The sequence below is a fragment of the Cygnus atratus genome, chromosome 4, assembly GCF_013377495.2.
Source record: "Cygnus atratus isolate AKBS03 ecotype Queensland, Australia chromosome 4, CAtr_DNAZoo_HiC_assembly, whole genome shotgun sequence".
NCBI classification, from domain to species: Eukaryota; Metazoa; Chordata; class Aves; order Anseriformes; family Anatidae; genus Cygnus; species Cygnus atratus.
Window position 1 is genome coordinate 35,324,509 of NC_066365.1, and position 18,422 is coordinate 35,342,930.

The 18,422-nt window shown below is 41.7% G+C and overlaps 1 protein-coding gene and 1 long non-coding RNA gene across 6 annotated transcripts in view; one reads left to right on the top strand and one right to left on the bottom strand.

Moving 5' to 3' along the window:
* ZNF827 (zinc finger protein 827) overlaps nucleotides 1-14,254 on the top strand; it is a 107,362-nt gene extending 93,108 nt beyond the window's left edge. For 2 of the 5 annotated variants that reach the window (XM_035549126.2, XM_035549135.2), the window contains exons 9-14: nucleotides 720-857; nucleotides 2,397-2,568; nucleotides 4,041-4,207; nucleotides 6,810-7,001; nucleotides 7,093-7,270; nucleotides 10,119-14,254. In XM_035549126.2, the coding sequence (XP_035405019.1) occupies nucleotides 720-857; nucleotides 2,397-2,568; nucleotides 4,041-4,207; nucleotides 6,810-7,001; nucleotides 7,093-7,270; nucleotides 10,119-10,926 (1,655 nt within the window). In that variant the 3' untranslated portion in view covers nucleotides 10,927-14,254. Of the gene's footprint in view, nucleotides 1-719; nucleotides 858-2,396; nucleotides 2,569-4,040; nucleotides 4,208-6,809; nucleotides 7,002-7,092; nucleotides 7,280-8,248; nucleotides 8,402-8,593; nucleotides 8,738-9,668; nucleotides 9,836-10,118 lie in introns of those variants that run through there. The other 3 variants (XR_004779018.1, XM_050710239.1, XM_035549144.2) reach the window with 3 other exon arrangements.
* Nucleotides 3,863-18,202, bottom strand: LOC118249348 (uncharacterized). Its single transcript, XR_004779019.2, has 4 exons — nucleotides 17,578-18,202; nucleotides 14,704-14,859; nucleotides 7,031-7,120; nucleotides 3,863-4,136 (listed from the first exon to the last, which is right to left on the bottom strand). It is a non-coding gene; the product is annotated as an uncharacterized LOC118249348 (long non-coding RNA).
* Between the last annotated feature and the right edge of the window lie 220 nt (nucleotides 18,203-18,422).

Consider the following 18,422-nt stretch of genomic DNA (forward strand, 5'->3'; position numbering starts at 1 on the left):
GTGTGCAGTTTTTTTTTTGTTTTGTTTTTATAGCAGACTCTCTCTGTCCTTGGAACAATTAAAACCACTTCTTTAAAGATAAGTGCTCTCTGTGGGTCTGAGTTTTTCAATGGACAGCCCTCTAAGCTGTTGGGGATTTTCATGCCTGAGGACCGCAGGTACTGGTTAGAGCTTACGCCAGATGCCACCCACTCGTTGGCATGCTGGGCTCTCTTCACTTAGCTTTTGTCTGAGCAATCTTCTGCTCTCCTTCAGTGGAAGATGCTCATATTGCAGCAGTTTCTGCATCACTAGAAAAGGGTTGGAGGTTTTCCTTCAGCCGTGAGTAATAATCCAGTGTAAAATAAACCACCAACTCAGACCAGGTCTTCTTCATCCACCAGGCAAAAGTGGGTGATTTCTCCACAAAATCAGAATTGGAGGTTAATGCTTTGCACTGCTCGCTTTGACCCTCTCTATTTACATAATCCGGTTTAATTCTGTATCTAGCTCATAAGTGTTCTGCTTTAGAGTATGTATGGAATATGCTGTATGAAAGATTAATTTTCTTTCCACCACTGGGAAAGTTTCCGTTTTACATGAACTTGTGTGCCACATTACACTGCATATACCTGAAGTGCTGTGCTTTATGTGATACCTACAGGACTCTGCTGAGTGAAATCTGAGAGTCTTTACAGTTATTAAAGTACAGCTTTCTGTTTATGTGTTTTTGGGCATAGAAACAGAAAAGCTAGGGTTGGAGGCAGGAAACGGATTGCCGTCTTGGAAATTTAACGACCAGCTCTTCCCCTGTGATGTGTGTGGAAAAGTGTTTGGCCGACAGCAGACGTTGTCCCGACATCTCTCGCTGCACACAGGTAAGCTGATGCTTTATTGTTCTTTGCAGCACTGAGGAAATCCTTGTGTTCATCATGGCCTGGGGAGAAGGTAAGCAGAAGAGTGTATGTGGAAGGAGCTATCCTCAGCTTGTTACACCTAGAGCAGAGCCAAGCCCAGAAACAGGCCAGAATGTCATAGCAGTGGTACACAGAGGGTTAAGTAACATTTCTTTACAGCCTATTTTTAATTAATCTTTATACAAAATCTGCAAGTTCAAGTTTGTCCAGGTTCCAGTAGACTTGTGTGTAGACCTCAGCTGTTTAATCAAGCCCGTTAACACAGTCCTGAAGACACAGCCTTTGTCTGGCCTTTTTTACATTCACCTGACGAGCTTTTTAAACATTACTTAACAACAAAAGATTTGGCCTTGGTGTTTCAGATGTGGTGAAACTGAAAGGATTTAGTATCTGTCACTCACCTTTGCTCTCATCATTCACTTCTGCTAAGAGGAACACGGGCTGTTCTACCCCATATCAGCTTTCTTAAATCCAATCAGCTTCAAATCAACTGAGACGAGGAGAGTTTTGATATGGAAGATGCACCTCGTCAGCCTGCTGAGGTGCACTGCACAAATTAAGACTCGAAAGCAAGAATTTCTGATGTGGTGCTGAAAAATATTGTTGGCATAACACCAGTATGTATCGTGTCATTTAGTATAGCCATGCTGAAAAGGTTCAGATGCTCTTGCTCCTTGGCTTTATGGGGTTTTCTTAATCCAAAAGCTTCTCCATTGAATTTGTTCCCCTAACACTTGTAGTATTATATTTCAAATATAGAGCAGCAGCTCTTGAAAGGGAAAGGTTGTAAAAGCTGATGTAATGTTTGGTTGTTTTATTAATCAGCTCTTCAGAAAATGAAGCCTGGCATGCACAAAAAGATTGCTGCCAGGATTTAGAAATGCTTAATTTAAAATAATCTTTATTTTAACAGTTGTGAAGCAGCAAAACTTGTGTTTAATTTCTTTAATTGCTCTTTGAGTGGTTTTTTGGTTAGCTTGTGTTCAGAATTGGCCTGATGATGCAGCATTTCCTTTTCTCCCCACTCTCAGATTTTAATACAAAACCATCAACCATCAGCTCTCTGCAAGTGATCACATGGGCAACCTCAAGAATAACTGGGCCCAAAAATCAAATAAAAGATGTTAGGTAAAGGAAGTAGGTGTAGCTTATTGACCTGTTTCTGTACTGGCTCTGCTGCAGCTCTCAGAGCAGCCATTACCCCAGTTTTCCAGTTTATAAGGTTTTATATTATCTGACTACAAATGGTAGAACATGTTAAAAACAAAAACAAACAAACAAAAAAACCCACCCTAGCCCTAAACTACCTCTGAATGAGTTCTTTTTTCTGAGTAATTGCTGTGAACTCCTATAACTTTGCAAAGTGCCAGGGTTCCAAAGTACCTCGTTCAGGAAGTTGCTCAGAGAGACTCCAAAAAATGCATATTTGGAAGCTTTGAAAATAGCTTGCTTCAATACTGCTTCAAAATATACATTGAAGGCTTTCTGTTTCTTTCTCAGAAGAGAGAAAATACAAATGCCACTTGTGCCCCTATGCTGCTAAGTGCCGTGCTAATCTGAACCAACACCTGACCGTCCATTCTGTGAAGCTGGTGAGTACAGACACTGAGGACATTGTCAGCGCTGTCACTTCTGAAGGCAGCGATGGAAAGAAGCACCCTTATTATTACAGGTGAGGACCCAGATGAGGGCTGTGCACCAGACACTGGAATCTGAATGTCTTAGCTGCCTGCTAAGGTGGTGTTACAGGGCCACCCTTCTGGCACCGCAGGGTGGAACTACTCTCAAAGTATTTGCCTTGCCCGTATTTGACTTTGGGCTAAGCAGCAAAACCCATGTGGCTGCCTCATGCTGTTTGACTTGGATAGCAATTGGGAAGGACTGACATTTTTGGTGTGTGTTTTGTTGTTTTTTTAATGGCTGTGTGAGGTAGATGGGCTCCAAGAAGCCTCTTTAACTTTTCATTTAAGTTTTGTGCTTCAAAATACCCCATTGTTTACACAGATTCATGGCAAATGTAAAGTGCTATGCTTCCAGTTGTGTCTGTTAGCTCCATTGTTTTCAGCCAAATCTATGAAATCAAAGAATAAAGTTTTACAATAATTATAATGACTACATACACATTTCCCTCCTTTGCTAGAGGTATATACGTTCTGTGACCAGCATGATGAAAGAAGATCTTTAGGAGAATTTACCTGGAAACTTGGAAGGAATTGCCCAGATAAAATGGCTGTTTGGGCATTCTCCTTGTATGCGCTGTTGCATGTTCTGCAAACCATGATATGTACCCTAGTGGCCAAGCAGACTACAAAATCACTCTTACTTTCAGTCAAAATGCCAAGAGCAGATTTAATTATAAAACCATAGAAGTAAGAAATAAATAAGACCTCCTGGATTAGATTATCTAGTCCTTTCCCCTGGGAAGGCAAAATAGTGCCCTAGAGTATACGCCTTTTTAATGTTTTTGGCTTGTTTTAAATGTTAATGGCCTAATCAAAACAAGAGGAGGACTCTGCACAGAAAGTTAAATTAAAGGGTCCCTTCCGTTGCCTCTCAATATCACTCTTTTTATGCACTGGCTGTGAAATCTGTCTCCTTGCTAATTATTTGTATAGCTGATGACTGCTGTTTTCCAGTCAAGCATAAGAAATATTTGAACCCATTTTTACTTGCTTACACTGAAACTGCCAGGCAGTTTTGCACAAGATCCCAGTTTGGCACGGGAACCATTCCAGGGCTTGAAAATAACTCCTGGAGTGTGCAGCAAGCTCTCCGTTTGTCAGTGTATCAGCCATACTAAACATCTTGGCAAGGCTGCAATGCCTCTTATTGCCCAAAGGAATCAGCTAGGTGATGCGCAGCATCTGGAATCTGTAGTTTTTAATTAACTTTATGATTATTTAGCATCATTATAGCATGTACAGGATTGTTGCATTGTGCCTGCCCTTAATCACGTTGGCATGGCCATCAGTTCAAAGGCAGTTCAGCAGACAAAAGAATTTTCCAGTGAACATTCAACAGTGAAGAAGAAAATAAATCAGTGCAGTGAGTTTTTTCTTACAAAAATGAAGGGAAGGGCAATATGCTTCTGTTTGTGCTTTATTTTTTAATCCTTCTTACTCTTGAATTCCATTCTGCCTGCAGCTGTCATGTGTGTGGGTTTGAGACAGAGATGAACGTCCAGTTTGTCAGTCATATGTCCCTCCACGTGGATAAAGAGCAGTGGATGTTCTCGATCTGCTGCACCGCGTGCGATTTTGTCACCATGGAAGAGGCAGATATGAAGGCTCATGTCAACAGCAAGCACACAGGTGATGATCCCCCTCTCCCAGCTGCAGTGATCTCTTCCCTGCTTTTTAGGTGCAACCTTCACACTTCCCATTAGCACACTTTTTACTTTCACTGAAATGCTTGCTAATTAAAGCCTGATCTCTCAAAGTTGAAGTGAATTGGACTCTAGCCAGGCAAATAGTCTGGTACTGCAGATCAATTTTCAAGCTTAGGGGAATAAATGAAGGACTACTTAGTCTTCCTTCCTCACATCCCCCAAATCCCCTCCCCGGTTGAAGCCAGCATACATTGTTTGTGTTTTTTTGACTGGTTTACTATTTCATCAAAATCCTGGTTTGACTTCAGAGGTGATAAGGTGACTTTGAGTGCTAATTATGCATACCTGGCTGTAAGTTTGTAACACACAAAGTATTGAGCTTTGGTCTTCAGTTTGTTCAGCTCCACAGTCCATCAGTTTGGAATATCATGTTGATGCCTAGCCAACACTGTGATTCAGCAGTGCGTTAAATGCAACTTTATATTGAATACCAGACCAAGTCATATACGAGACCAAGTCTCCTTGGTCCTGTTCACTTAATAGCCAAAGATAAGAGCAACAGCAGTTTTCAAACAAGCTCCACATGCGTAGTCCAGCTAATGAAGTCTGGCATAATTTAGGGAGAAGAAAATTAGAATGCTTTTAATTAATTTCTCTTATAACGCCAGGCAGAAGGACTTTGCTATCACAAGCTACTAATAATTGTGTTGACAATACTGAAGCTGAATTGCATCCTGCACAATTTTCCCATTGCTAAATTGCTCCTCCTTTTATCCTCCAGGGATAAAAGTGGGAAAATAGGAATATGGAGAAGGAGAAAGGAGAGAAGAATGCAGCTGTTTGTGCTTACAAATACATAAGTTAAATGTCCCTACAGAAATACAAACTACTGGAAAGCCCTCATGGGATTTTGTGCCAGCACAGCTCTCAGTACTACAACACTGCTCCCATCTCCCTGCTATCTGAGGTGTTTGTGTTCCCTTACAACTCTGTCTTCACCCAAACTTTTAACCTATATGTATTTCACATGTAGGAAGTCAAGGCAAATGGAGAAATGCCATCCACATGAAAAGCTTGCATCAGAGCTCAAAACTGAGCTGTACTCAATCGCATCTTTCTCTCATGGCTAAAAAATTGGAGCTGCTGTTTGTCTTTTAAAGCCTCTCTTTTAATTATTTGTTCCTTATTCACCCTGTCAAAATGAGCCATTCAGCAGGCAGTTCAGCCAAGGGCTTACACATAAGGCAAATATGGAGGCAAAAAAATAGAATGGATTTTGTGGGTCACTTGACTCCAGCCCCTTACCCTGTAAGGTTACCAAGTCATAAAAGATCTGTTCGTAAGGGTCTTGGCGGATGTCTTCAAGCAAGTAGAATTGTTGCAGACCAACTATTCCAACAGACAGGCAGCTGCAGATTTTCTAGCATTAAAGATTAGGTACCTTTTTAAATTTTCCAACATGTGTCTTACTGATAATCAGAATACACATGCTTTGTTCTTGTGCCAGAGCTGTCTTCAGTCTGAAACAGCAGTCCACCTCTTGCCCTTCCACCTTTCTTCGTCCCTCCCACTGTATTTATTCCTTCATATATTCCTGGAAAACAACTTAATCCCATCTAAACGTTCATAGAGCCTTTTCTTACATGAAATACTCTTTTCTTACTGTACCAATCCCTCACTGTGTGTGTTCTTGTTAGAATCCCTGCTCTTGACATACACAATCACAGCCATACGTGGTGTATTAGTTGAAGTGAAATAAGTAATGGTGGTAGTGTAAAACAGCAGCAGCTACTGGGAATAACTCAGACAATAACATTCTGTGATCACATTTACGTTCCTTGGAGGCTCTACCATGCTGATAGCTCATATTCATCCCATGTTCTGCTCAAATTCTTCTTTTATTTTCCTTGACTGTTTCCAACTTAAGCACTCCTCATTTGTAGCAAAAATTCTTGTTACTGGCCCTTCAGGTCATAGCCTTGTACTCTGTACTATTAAATTTCATTCCATTTCTATTACTCTGGTCCCCAAGGTCAGTGAATCTTTCTGTATGATATCCCAGTCATCCTCCCTATTGACAGCTTGGGTCATCAGATTTCATCAGTGCATTCCTACATTTTTATCTCAGACTTACTTAAAGGTGCCGCTCATGAGTTTAAAGCTAGGCACACACTGCTCTTTGCAGACGCCTCTATCAGAGGACTTTATCCCATAGATAAAAGCAGACTTTGCCAACATTTCATATTAACACAGCTCTTAATAAACCAACTCATGGATGGGAGCTAATAATTTGCCCGTCCAACTTTTTCGACTTGCAGCAGAATACGATGGACAAGGGCTTATGCCATTGCAGACGGAATACATTCTAGGATAAACAGAGATATACTACTGTAAACACTTATAAAATGGAAGGAGGTGAAATTATGATGCTTCCTTAACCAACCAATTGATTTTAGACTTGTTTAGAAGCAAGTTTGAATTAACTTTAAATATAAATAAGATTTTTTTCTGAAATTTAAAACTGGATTGCTGAGTTTTCATCTAATCTGCTGTACTAGTTATTGCTCTTTATTCCTGTTTTTCAGCTGAAGAGAGAAAGACACCCAGTGAATCTAACAGTCCATCTTCATCTTCACTGTCAGCGCTCAGTGACTCTGCCAATAGCAAAGAAGATGCAGATGTAACTCCAAAAAATAAAGGTTCAAACAATCTGCTAGTCATTTCTGTAGTGCCTGGTACTCAGACCTCACTGAATACTGAAGAGAAGTCAGAGAAAGGTAATACCCTGTTAAACACAAACTGTCACCTTCTGTGCAGTGCATCCGGCCACAATATGAGGAATACATTTTTCTCTTTTTCATTCTTCAGGCTTTGAATGCGTTTTCTGTAACTTTGTCTGCAAAACAAAAAATATGTTTGAGCGCCATCTGCAAATCCACCTGATCACACGGATGTTTGAGTGTGATGTGTGCCACAAGTTCATGAAGACACCTGAGCAATTATTGGAGCACAAGAAATGCCATACTGTCCCCACCGGTGGGCTCAAGTAAGGAAAGCAAGTACACAAACTTTTACTGTGTTAAGCATCTTTAATACTGTGGGGATAGAACAAAAGGAAGTCAACTAGAAAGGATTAGCTAAATGTCTGGGAATCCAGATTTGGGGCTTCCTTTGTTTAGATAATATAAGCCCAGTCCTTTACAGTTGCTTTAACATTGGCTTGCATCGTTATAGTAGATAGTAGTAGATCTAGTGTCCACTTGTTTTAGAGCTGTAACAAAGTATGGCCTTTTCCCATTTCAAGTCAAATAGGAGACAGTATGGATCCTAAGATTATGAGGTAGTACTGCACAGAGGTGCTGCGAAACTAAGCGGGTTTTTTTTGAAGGCATCGGAGCAAAGGAGAGCACACAGTGCATTCTCTGTTCTGCACCTGGCTTAAAAAAACTAAATCCTGTATGATCTGTGCAGTTAAGTATGAAGTCAGCTTCTCAAAATCAGATCTCTGAGTAGCTTTATAACCCTTGTAGATGCTAATGCAAAGTCAGTCCAGCAACTAACAATTTTGATGCTCACTGCTTTGGTTTGCATGCCACAGAATAATCTCTACACGCTGTTTTAAGAAAAAAAGCTCTTTGTCTTTGGCTAGGGTGCTGCCCTTTAAGGTCTTTTGGTGCAGAGCAGTTTCTAGCGAGTGAGTGTGCCCTGATGTCAAAGTTGGACCCCTGAGGGAAGGAGTGACTGCTGGGGCCATATGCTTGCTCTCTGTGCACAGTCAGTGTGACATTATGCAAGATGTATGCCCCTGGTCTCTGTTCCAGCTGCTGCAGGAAAAAGAGGCTGGAACCACTTCAAGCCCAGCTAGGGTTCAGCACAGGACTCCCTGCTTGTGTTGCTCTGGCTAAGCAAACCAGTGTTTTCGGTGCACTGTAACTGTCAGGTGACTGGTGCACCACGTTTAGTGTTACCGTGAGTAGCTTTATCAGTTTGCACTGCAGTTTGTGAAACTGGTTCTGTTTGCCAGGCAGCGTCTGGTCTCCAGCTCAGTAGTTCCATGAATTGGGATCTGTGATCACTTGAGATGTGATGACTGAATCTGGGAAGAAGACCAGATTGAGAAACAAGTTGCATGCCAGAACGACGGGATGTCTGTCTTGGATGTACAGACCAGTTGTCTAATGCACTTTGGGTTTAAGCTGCACAGAATCTGTTCTATTTACCAAGGAAAAACCATGACTTATGACTCAGACCTTCCTGACAGAATGGGCTTCTCAGTCTACATAAGTTATTCCTGCCCAGCTCAAGTAATAATGAGGTACCTTGAAAGCTGCACCTAAGAAAAAGCTCTGATTTTTTTTTTTTTCTTAAGGCATCCAGAAGAGCCTGAAGAGATCTAAGTAAATTGTATTTTTGTGTCTCCTGTTTGCTGTGGGGGAAGAGAAAATAACATGATTCCTCCAGCTCCAGATCAAAATCTGAGATTCTGATCCAGAGAGCACCCAGCCCAGGAGAGGTATGTGTGTATAGACAGCTGAGTTCTCTGTTGCAATAGAGCTAATTGCTTTAGCAGCCTCAGTGCCAGGCTCCCTCTCTGGATCAGAGTACTTGATGTTGCATCAGGAAAAATGTCTGGATGTTTTACTATCTGTTTGTCCTCCTGTATTGTTCACTGTGCTCAAGAGTCTCTCAATTATTAGCTAGATAAAATTAAACCTGTATGTGCAACCAGTTGTAGCAAGGGAGAACAAACATGGAGCAAGAGGATCTCTGCTTAGAAGTAATCTTAAACGACAGAGCACAAGTGGCAGACCTGCTAAATGGTGAATGCATACCAGTGGGAGATGGAGGCATCTGTAAGACAGCACCCAGGTCCATGAGCTCTATCTTTTTATCTAGGCTTGCTCTTCTAGCTCACGAGCTAGACCTAGAAGGCAGTACGCTTTGTTTAATGTAGCTGAGATTCCTGGCAGGTAGCTGTCTTCACCAACTTCCTCTTAACAACATCAAGCAGAAGCTGGTGTGCTTTGGTTTCGCTGGTGTCCAGGCTTGTTCAGCTCGGGCTTACTTCCAAGCTTTCAAGGCTCCAGCCTTCTCAACCCTTCCTGGTCCAGGAACCAGGGGTGAGGCCCTTTGCCATGTCCACCCCGGTCTGGACGCTTTGTGCTGTGAGTAAGCAGAGCCCACATCCTGTTCCCCAACAGGAACAATTCCTGCTGTGGCAGAGGCAGCTGTAGGCAAGCCCTGCCAAGCACACACACCCTTTGAGCGTGAACTAGCTCATCTCCCAGCAATGGGAATCCCTACAGATCATCCAGCAGACCAACTTTCAGCTGTTTCTAGCCGGATACCCAGCTAGCTTATTGTTCAAGGTCACATAAAAGGAATTTTCTAGGCTTTTGCTGTACATGCAGTATTACAAGTTTATTCCATCTTTACTTAAACAGCTGCTTTCATATTCGTCTGTAAGCATTCATTTTAAACCAGTTCTGAATGGAAAAAATGGCAAAAGTGACTTTGTGCAAACACTAAGAATGTCATTACACAAAGTACCTGTGAGCCTGTCACCCACTCTGCACAACCTGGCCTGCTTTGCAGAACACGCCCCACCGAGGTAAGCCGGTAAGATTAAGGGATGCTCCTTCAGAGTGAATCGGTGCTTTCCAAGGAACAAGCGAGCTCTGCCGCCATTAGTGGGCAAAGCTACTCTAAGTAGAGGCATGTCAAGATCAACTAAATATTCTTAACAGACTGTATAGGGAGGGCTAAGTGCCTTTTTTTTTCTGCTTTAGTAAGTCAGAGAGGGGCTGAATGACGGGGTTAACCCAGGAATGCAGGTCTTCCAGCTGAGTGACTCCTCTTTTCTCTCTCCCTGCCCTTCCCTGCTGTGTTGCCAGGTGCCCGTTCTGCATCTACTCCACTAACCGCCCCGCAGCGATGGAGTGCCACCTGAAGACTCACTACAAGATGGAGTACAAGTGTCGGATCTGCCAGACAGTGAAAGCGAATCAGCTGGAGCTGGAGATGCACATCCGAGAACACCGGCTTGGCAACCATTACAAGTGCGACCAGTGTGGCTACCTGTCCAAGACGGCCAACAAGCTGATCGAACACGTGCGTGTCCACACTGGCGAGCGCCCTTTTCACTGTGACCAGTGCAGCTACAGCTGCAAACGCAAAGACAATCTCAACTTGCACAAGAAACTGAAGCATGCTCCACGCCAGACTTTCAGCTGCGATGAGTGCCTGTTCAAGACTACCCACCCTTTTGTCTTCAGCCGCCATGTGAAGAAGCACCAGAACGGGGACTGCTCCGAAGAGGAGAAGAAGGGCCAGTATTCAGCCTCCAAGGAAGCCAGTCCACTCCTACCAGTGAACAGCTCCAGAAACCTCCTGTCACCCCTCTCAGTTATGTCTGCCTCCCAGGCTCTGCAGACAGTGGCTCTGTCGGCTGCACACAGCAGTGGGGCAGAGCCAAACCTGGCGGTGAAAGCCTTGGCCATCAACGGCACTTCCCTGTGCTTTGATAAATACTGGAACTCAGAGTTTGCCCACCTTATTCCTTTAACAATGTTTTTCCCCAAAAACCACTACGATCTCACATTCCATCCACCCAGACCTCAGACTGCACCGGGAGGTGCCTCTTCACCTAAACACTCCTTCCTTGCCTATCTTGGACTAACAGAAAGAGCAGAAACTGTCTGAGGGCAGTTCCATTCTGTACCAAAAATACCCTGACAAACCCAGCAGGTATACATACATTGCTGCAGACCGTAGACCGAAGAGGTAACGAACACTTGTACTATACCATTAGTAAGGTTTAGAAAATGGCTTTGTGTATACTTATTGCATTGACATGAAAGCTGCTTTATTAAATCTTCAAGAGGTGACCTACTGCATACTTCTACCTTCAGAGGCATGTTCCCAGTACTCTTATCTAAGAAACTATTTTGTCTTGTTAAGCTGAAAAAGAGTGTCCTTAATGGCAATCAGCACTTGTAAGATTACATATTGATGCATTTTATTTTTGGTCTTCACGTGTGTGTGGGTGTGTGAAAGAGAATCTGTCTGTAGTGTGCCATGACACTGCTTTTGCACATCCCTTGTCTTGGCTTATTTAATTATTATTTTTCCCCTTTGAACACACTTGCTCCTTCCCTGCACTCTGTGCGCCCCTGAACTGTAGAGTTGTGGCAGGAGTAACTCTTGGTTCAGGGTGGCCTGGTGTATGATTTCAGTGCTGTTTGCAGCCTCCTTTAGTTGTTTGCTGCCTTGTATTGAGTTGTCAAGGTCTGAGGATTTTGGGTAGAGCTGATAAGGAAGAAATGGTTTTCAGCACGGCAGGGTGAGAGTATGACGATGGAAGTGTGTGTGTGTGTATACACGCACATGCATATGCAGTGTGTGCAGTCTACACACCCACACAGCAGGCCCAATTCTCAGCTGTTACGCAGGTGTAACAAACACCTGAGCCTGGGCCATAGCATACATCTTTTGTTTTAAAAGGGCATATAAATATAATGTATAGATATATATATGCTGTATTATGCAGTGGTTACCTTTTAGTTTGCAGGAACAACTTGTATAACTAGAAATCTATGGTGGAAAAAAAATCCAACAAAGGGGATTTTACAAAGGGTATGGATAAATTCTGGGTATAAATACTCAGACTAAAAAAAAAAAAAAAGGCAGATTTGCACAGTGCTTTAGTCTTGCACTAGTTTGTTTCTCACTTGCAAAAAAAAAAAAAAGAAAAAAATTCTGTGGGGTGAAGGTAATATGACTGTATATTTGAAAAGGTACCAGTAACTTCTTTGAAATATAAAGCTATAAAAAAGATACTGTTTGAACCATACAGTTCTCTTTTATACCCTCACTATTTCAATTGTACTTGCAGATTCTATGGTCCTATCAATACCCTCTATGTTATTAGTAATACTTTATTCCTTTTTGTTAATGGCTGATAGAGTATACACTGCTAGGAAGCTAACTTTATACTTATTTAATGCTCTTACTTTGTGGTCATTAAAATGACATGTTATATGTAGCACTTTATTGCAGGAAGAAGCAAATGTGGATTGGTTGTATAACCTTTGTTAATCTCAAAATGACAACAGCGATCTTAAAGAAGAAAAGCTGACTGTTAATTGATTTGTTTCATAGACAACTTAATATCCAGGAAGAAAGATCAGAATTAAAAATATTCTGCATTAAAATTGGAAGTATGAAATATGAAGCATTTCAAAATTATCACATGACTTACAGGAATGCTTTCTTACTGGATTATCATTTTCCATGGTGTCTCTTGGAATTGGATCTCGCTGTCTTTCACCAGGTATTGGAGATGTCTGACCTAGCTTTTTTCAGTCCCCCCTCTCCCTCCCTTGGCCAAGCCATTGTAAGAGATGTGCTGAGACGCATCTGATGTGCTACCCACCCTCATGCTGTCCTGAAGCAGCTTCTTCTACAGGTTGTTGTGGGATGGAGAGATCCTGACAGACCAGTTGGAGCCAGCCCCTTGTTTGTGACAGCACTAAAGCAGTGCCCCAGTTCAGGAAGACATTTCTGGTCCACAAAGGCTCTGAGCCATATGCGCAAGTAGAACCATAATCTCAATCTTCATTACTTCTTAAGTGAAGCATGTGTAGAAATACTTTTTGATGCAAAATTTGCGTCATTTAATCTGTGATCAAGATTCCTACGTTTGTTTTGCACTGGGATGGCCAAACATTCTCCACTGTCATGACCAAACTCTTCCTGTTCAGGGAGTACATCCTGATCTGTGCACTCCTGTTTAACATCCTGGAAGCTATCTACAAGGGGGAGACATCCAAAACAGTAGCCAGTTATTGTTTGGAATTATTAATTGAAGGGCAGAGAAGTCCCACCATTTTGTTTACATTCCAGCAGACAGTTTTGGTTCTAACGAGCATGTGGCAGTTCTGTCTGTCTACGCAGTAAAGAAAAGCCATCTGTTCCAAAGCATGTATAAACCTTAGAAAACAATGCAAGTAACTCAGGGCCCTGTTTGCCATGCTTTACTCCATCAGAACTCCTGGTAACCCCCCTGGGAGTACAGACAAAATAGAAAGTGCTGTATTAGTAAATACACAAAGGGAAAAAAAAAAGGTATCTCAACAGCATGAAATATGCAATCTGCATCCGGAAACTATACCAGTTCTATACAATACACTCAATGCATCTATCTCTGACCCACCGTAGCAGAGGAAACACTTCCAACTAAAAAAGCTTATTTTTCAAACCAACAGGTAAAGTACAGCTGTCTAGGAGGAGGAAGTATAAATATTACTAGGCTACTTTCTGTAACTCAAACTGCAATGTAATTAGGGCTGGAACTTCCAAGAAGGAGCTGTCAGCATACAAACGCCATGTGTTCATCGATGGTCCACTGTAGCAGTATCTGACATAGTAATGTTTAATGTACCTGGGAAATTTGTTTAGCACTTTGGAAAGGATAAATTCATTCTTTCTGGTAAGTTATAGAAGTTTTCTCTGTAAGGAAAAGTGTGTTAGGAGGTTTTTATTTTTTTAAGAAAAAAGAAAAACAGTATTTATCAGAGCTCATGCATATTAAAATAATTGGTTTGCGGTTTCAAGACTAAAGAAAGGAATGTTCTCCAGAGATACCCCTTCCTACTATAAAGACCAACAGTTCTGATAAATTCCCCCCCACCATGAAGCTAATTTCATACTGGTTTATCCCTATGCATTCTTTAATGAAAGGTAGTGTGTTTTTTCCATTCAGTAATTCAGTTAAAGTTCTCAGTACTTTTTTCTTTCTTCTGTCTTTTTTTTTTTTTTTTAACTTGTTGTATTATGTTCAGATATCTTTCTGTCAAGGTTTGTGTACATTAATAAAAATTTGTATTGTATAAAGCTTTTTGCATTATAAGGCTGTACAGGGTCATTTTGACAGTAACTGGTATATTCCTTTGCATCTTATGTTGCATTGCCAATTTCTAGTGTATCCAGTTTGGAAGTACAATATACTCTAATTAAAAAGGTTGGCTATACCCTTAGTTTCTTTTTTCTTTTCCTTCCTGTCTTGCTATAGACCACCTTGAGTAGATTTTAGGCTTGATTTAAGGGGGCGGGGTGGGGGGGGGAATGGAGGCATATTCTCCAACAAGACAAGATGATACACGGAAAAGAGGTAAGATGTTAGCAACAATTTAAATTAGACAGGAAAGCTCTGGTTAAGCAAAGATGTTATTGGCCACACTGAACACAAAAAGATACCTAACATCTTAAGAAAAAGAGTTTATAAATGCTAACCAAAGGAAAAAAAAATCTGGGTATGCATTAGACAAAAATTATTCATTAATATAAATTAACGTCAACATTCAATAAATTTAATTGTCTTTTGCCCTCAGCTGGGACAGTGTTAAGGTCTAATCAACTGAAAAGATTTTATTTTTCTACTGGGAGAGGGATGTTAATTTCCAGGCCTTCTATCAGTACCTGGTAGAGAATGCAGTGCTGTTAATGCTCGTGTGCTGAATCCACCGGTCCTCTCCTCCTGCTGGTGACTGCTTATGTGAAGGGAAGGCTTCTATAGCGCTGACGTTAGAATGGTAAGTTGACTATGTTCACACAGAGACGGTCTTTCCTCTTGTGCTGTAAAAGGAAATTCTGTTGGTTTATTGTTGTTGGTTTGGTTTGGTTGTGCTTTCTTTTTTTTTTCTTTTTTTTTTTTTTTGCACTATAGTTATCCTAGCAATTAAAAGCGGATCATGCAAATTCTTGGGTTTGATTTTGAAAGATATCTCAGAGATTGATCCACCAAATGCAGATTGTATCTTGATGGTTTTAAAACAGTAACTGTAAATTGTTACAGGTCTGTTGTAAATGATAGTAACTGTTCAGTGACTTGAGAAAAAGGTTTAAGACCTTGGTTGAAAGGTTCAGTCCAAACAAGCAGAGAATGTGTACAGACTGAGTCAAAGAGCATCTGGGCTGGCGGAGGAGAGGGGACACGGTCGGTTCTCGAAGTGTGTGCATCCGTATGACCTGACATGTTGTAGCATGCGGTGCTGTGGTACTGCCCAGTTTCTCTTCCAAAGAGAACAATTTCTCTAGGAATGGCCAGAGCAGAGGATTGAATTGTCCTGCCTGGACACATAGTCAGCTATCATTTAAGTCAGTTAGCAAGTCCTTTAGTAGCTCCTGACATTGTGTTTTACTGTAAGCTTTTGTTTAAAAGATCAGGCCAAATCTCAACCAAAACATCAGCTGTCCTGTTAAGCTCAACCCCTAGCTCCCCCCATCCCACCTCTGCAAAACCATGTTTCTGTATTTGTGACAGAGGAACCTTATTTGTACGCAAACAGAGGCATTGGTGTCACATATTTATGTGATAAAGAGCCACTGTCCTTTCCAGCAGGTGGCTACAACGTGCTTGTAGATCTGCACAGTGTTAATCAATTAACTCAAGTTTCCCTGAACTGTTCTTTTTCTGTTATATGCACACCAATATACATTTGTGTGGTCATAGAAAACAGCTCAGTTTCTGTCTAGACCCACTCCAGATGGCAAGAACTGCCCTGTTCACATTCTGCAGCTCCATATATTTTGAATATGCCATCTATGTTAATTTAAAAATATTGAAAAGTGGAAGAAATGTTTTGATTATTCAAAAGTTTCATTATTTCTTATGATCTTGCACCTGCCATAAGTCCACCAGAACAAGGCTTAAGGCAGAGACTTTGAAAAAAACCTTAAAGACAGAAACTCAACTGTAGAGTGATTTTTGTGGGGGATGGCATCATTAATTCAGAGCCATGTTTTAAAATACATGTGTTAAAAACTTATCAGTTGTGCTCCTAACAAACAGGCATCTGCATTATATCATCTGCCATCATATCTGCTGCTAATTGGTTTCCTCGTTGACAAGTCTCGTCAGAAAGGTTAAGTACTGGCTGTAAAAGCAATCTAGCCTCTTGCCCGAGGGGTCAGAGCTCAGGCAGACTGTGCAGAGCCTGCATAGCCTCTTCCCTGCTATATATTTTCGGAGAGCTAATAAACTGCTAGCACAATCACTCGAACCAGAGGTCTGCCAACCACGGCTTTGTCTGTGGAATAGCAGTAAGTGGAATGCCATCTTCTCATCACAGATGCACTCAAGTAGCCTGCGAGGGGAAGGTGTGTGGTCTTTTGCAATGACGTTTTTGAAACTAAATTAGCTGTTTTGAAACAGCTAATTCTGAACATGGGGAGCCAGGGCCTGAGTGTCCAGCAGAAGCCCTTGGAAAAGGGATGGGTGTGGATTTAGTGCCTTGAGGTCATGCCCCCAGCAAGATAAGCATTTTCAAGGTGCCTCAGCTTGAGCAACCAATTCTATTTATTAGTCACTTTTTAAAATCTTGTCTTCAGTCACCACCTGGGCCTAAGGAACCTGAGGGAAAGTTGCAGGGGACGATCTGCTGCCCACTTCAGTGGGAGGAGGACACGTCAGCTGGTGTACAGCACTTCCAGCATCAAGCCAGTCAGGGCTGTTTAGAAGTCACATGTGTTTTGGCAAATCTAGGCTGAGTTAACAGGTTACATCTGAAACAGAGCAGAATTCTACTTGGCTTGTGGGCTTGTTGTGTGCCTCTTGGGAAAATGCTGCTATGTATACCAGGAAGCCAGCCAGTTGCTGGATACCAGGCAACACATCAGAAATGCAGCTGTTGTGCTGCCACATGTGCACAACAGCTGCCTTTTGATGAACCTGGCTGTGGATATACTTACTTGTACGACCCTCTTAAGTACCCACCAAGGAGAGAAGAGAGAAAGAGAGAGAGAGAGGGAGAGAAGAGAGAAAAAGAAGAAAAAGAGAGAAAGAAGTAGAAGAGAAAGAGAAGAAAAGAGAAAAAGAAGAGGGGAGAGAAACATGATTCAGAGCAGGCACAGAAGAGTTGCAAGGGGCACCAACAGGAAATTTTCCATTAGGTTAAAAAACAAAGAACAAAGAAACCAAAAAAAAAAAAACACCAGCAACAACAGTAAAATGCAGTTGTAGACAGAGGCATATGGAAGAGTAAAAAGTGATAATCTGGCATTTCTTGTGCAGCCATGTGAAGGTTCTGCAACCTATTTCCCTACTTTAAGGCTGTATGGGGGAAGCTTTTCATACTAGCTTTAAAAAAAAAAATCTTACTGTTCCATTTCCCTCCCCCTCAACTCTGATTAAAAAAAAACACATTGCAAAACTGGGGGGAAAAAATACAAAAAAGAAAAAAAATAGTTTTCCAATTTAGCATGAAGACTATTTGATTTCTTGTAGTATTCTCTGTTGTTTGCATATATTTCTGCTCTACATTACTTTTCAAGCCTCTAATTTCTATCACATACCTTCTTTTCCAGCAATTCTCAGACACCATTTCATTGGAACTGCGAACTTTGTGCTGTTACTCTTCTGGGAAGGTGCCTGTTTAAATATAAGAATAGAAAAATGCTATCACTGAGCTCCTAGAACTTCATGCCAACATTCAGCACAGCCTAATGTGACCAAAACCAAAAATAGGCCTCGCTTTCTGGCTGGTTAAAAAACAAAGAAAACAAACAAAAAAATAGCAAATGTTTTCTTGATTCTTTCCCTGTCTGTTATTTAGGACTGGAATTTTCATTCACACAGTAGACTGGAGACTTTCCTTTTTAACAGATTTAACAGGAAGCCAGTTGGGAGGGTCAAAGATGTAACCAGCATGCTCATGCATAGTTGAGTAGGACTTTAGAACCTGTTTACATATGATTGCATGAATGAATATGAGCATGCTTTCCCTGGCTTGCTCTCCTCAAGCATGTTGCTGCAAACAACCACACTAGCCTGGTCTCGCCCTGATCAGAAAAGGCCTGCTGCTACACCCACGACAGCAGCGCTACCAGCGCAATGCCCAGCACCAACTAATTTGCCACCAAGCCAGACCCCAGGGATGGAGCCAGCTTCAGGCACGCCCTATCCAACTGCACGTCTCATGCTGCGTAGCCTCATGCACACAGAGTTTGTCTGGGCACTGAGAGCAACTGCTGCTTGAGGAGAGCACAAAGTCACTTGGCTTCCCTGTAGGAACAACAACTCTAAAATTGTGTGGCGAGATTCAGACAGAATTTCTTGCTAGAACCAGCAAAATAAATTATGCTAAACTATACATGTTTTGCATTTCTAGTGTTGTAGGGATTAACATTTTCCTGACATC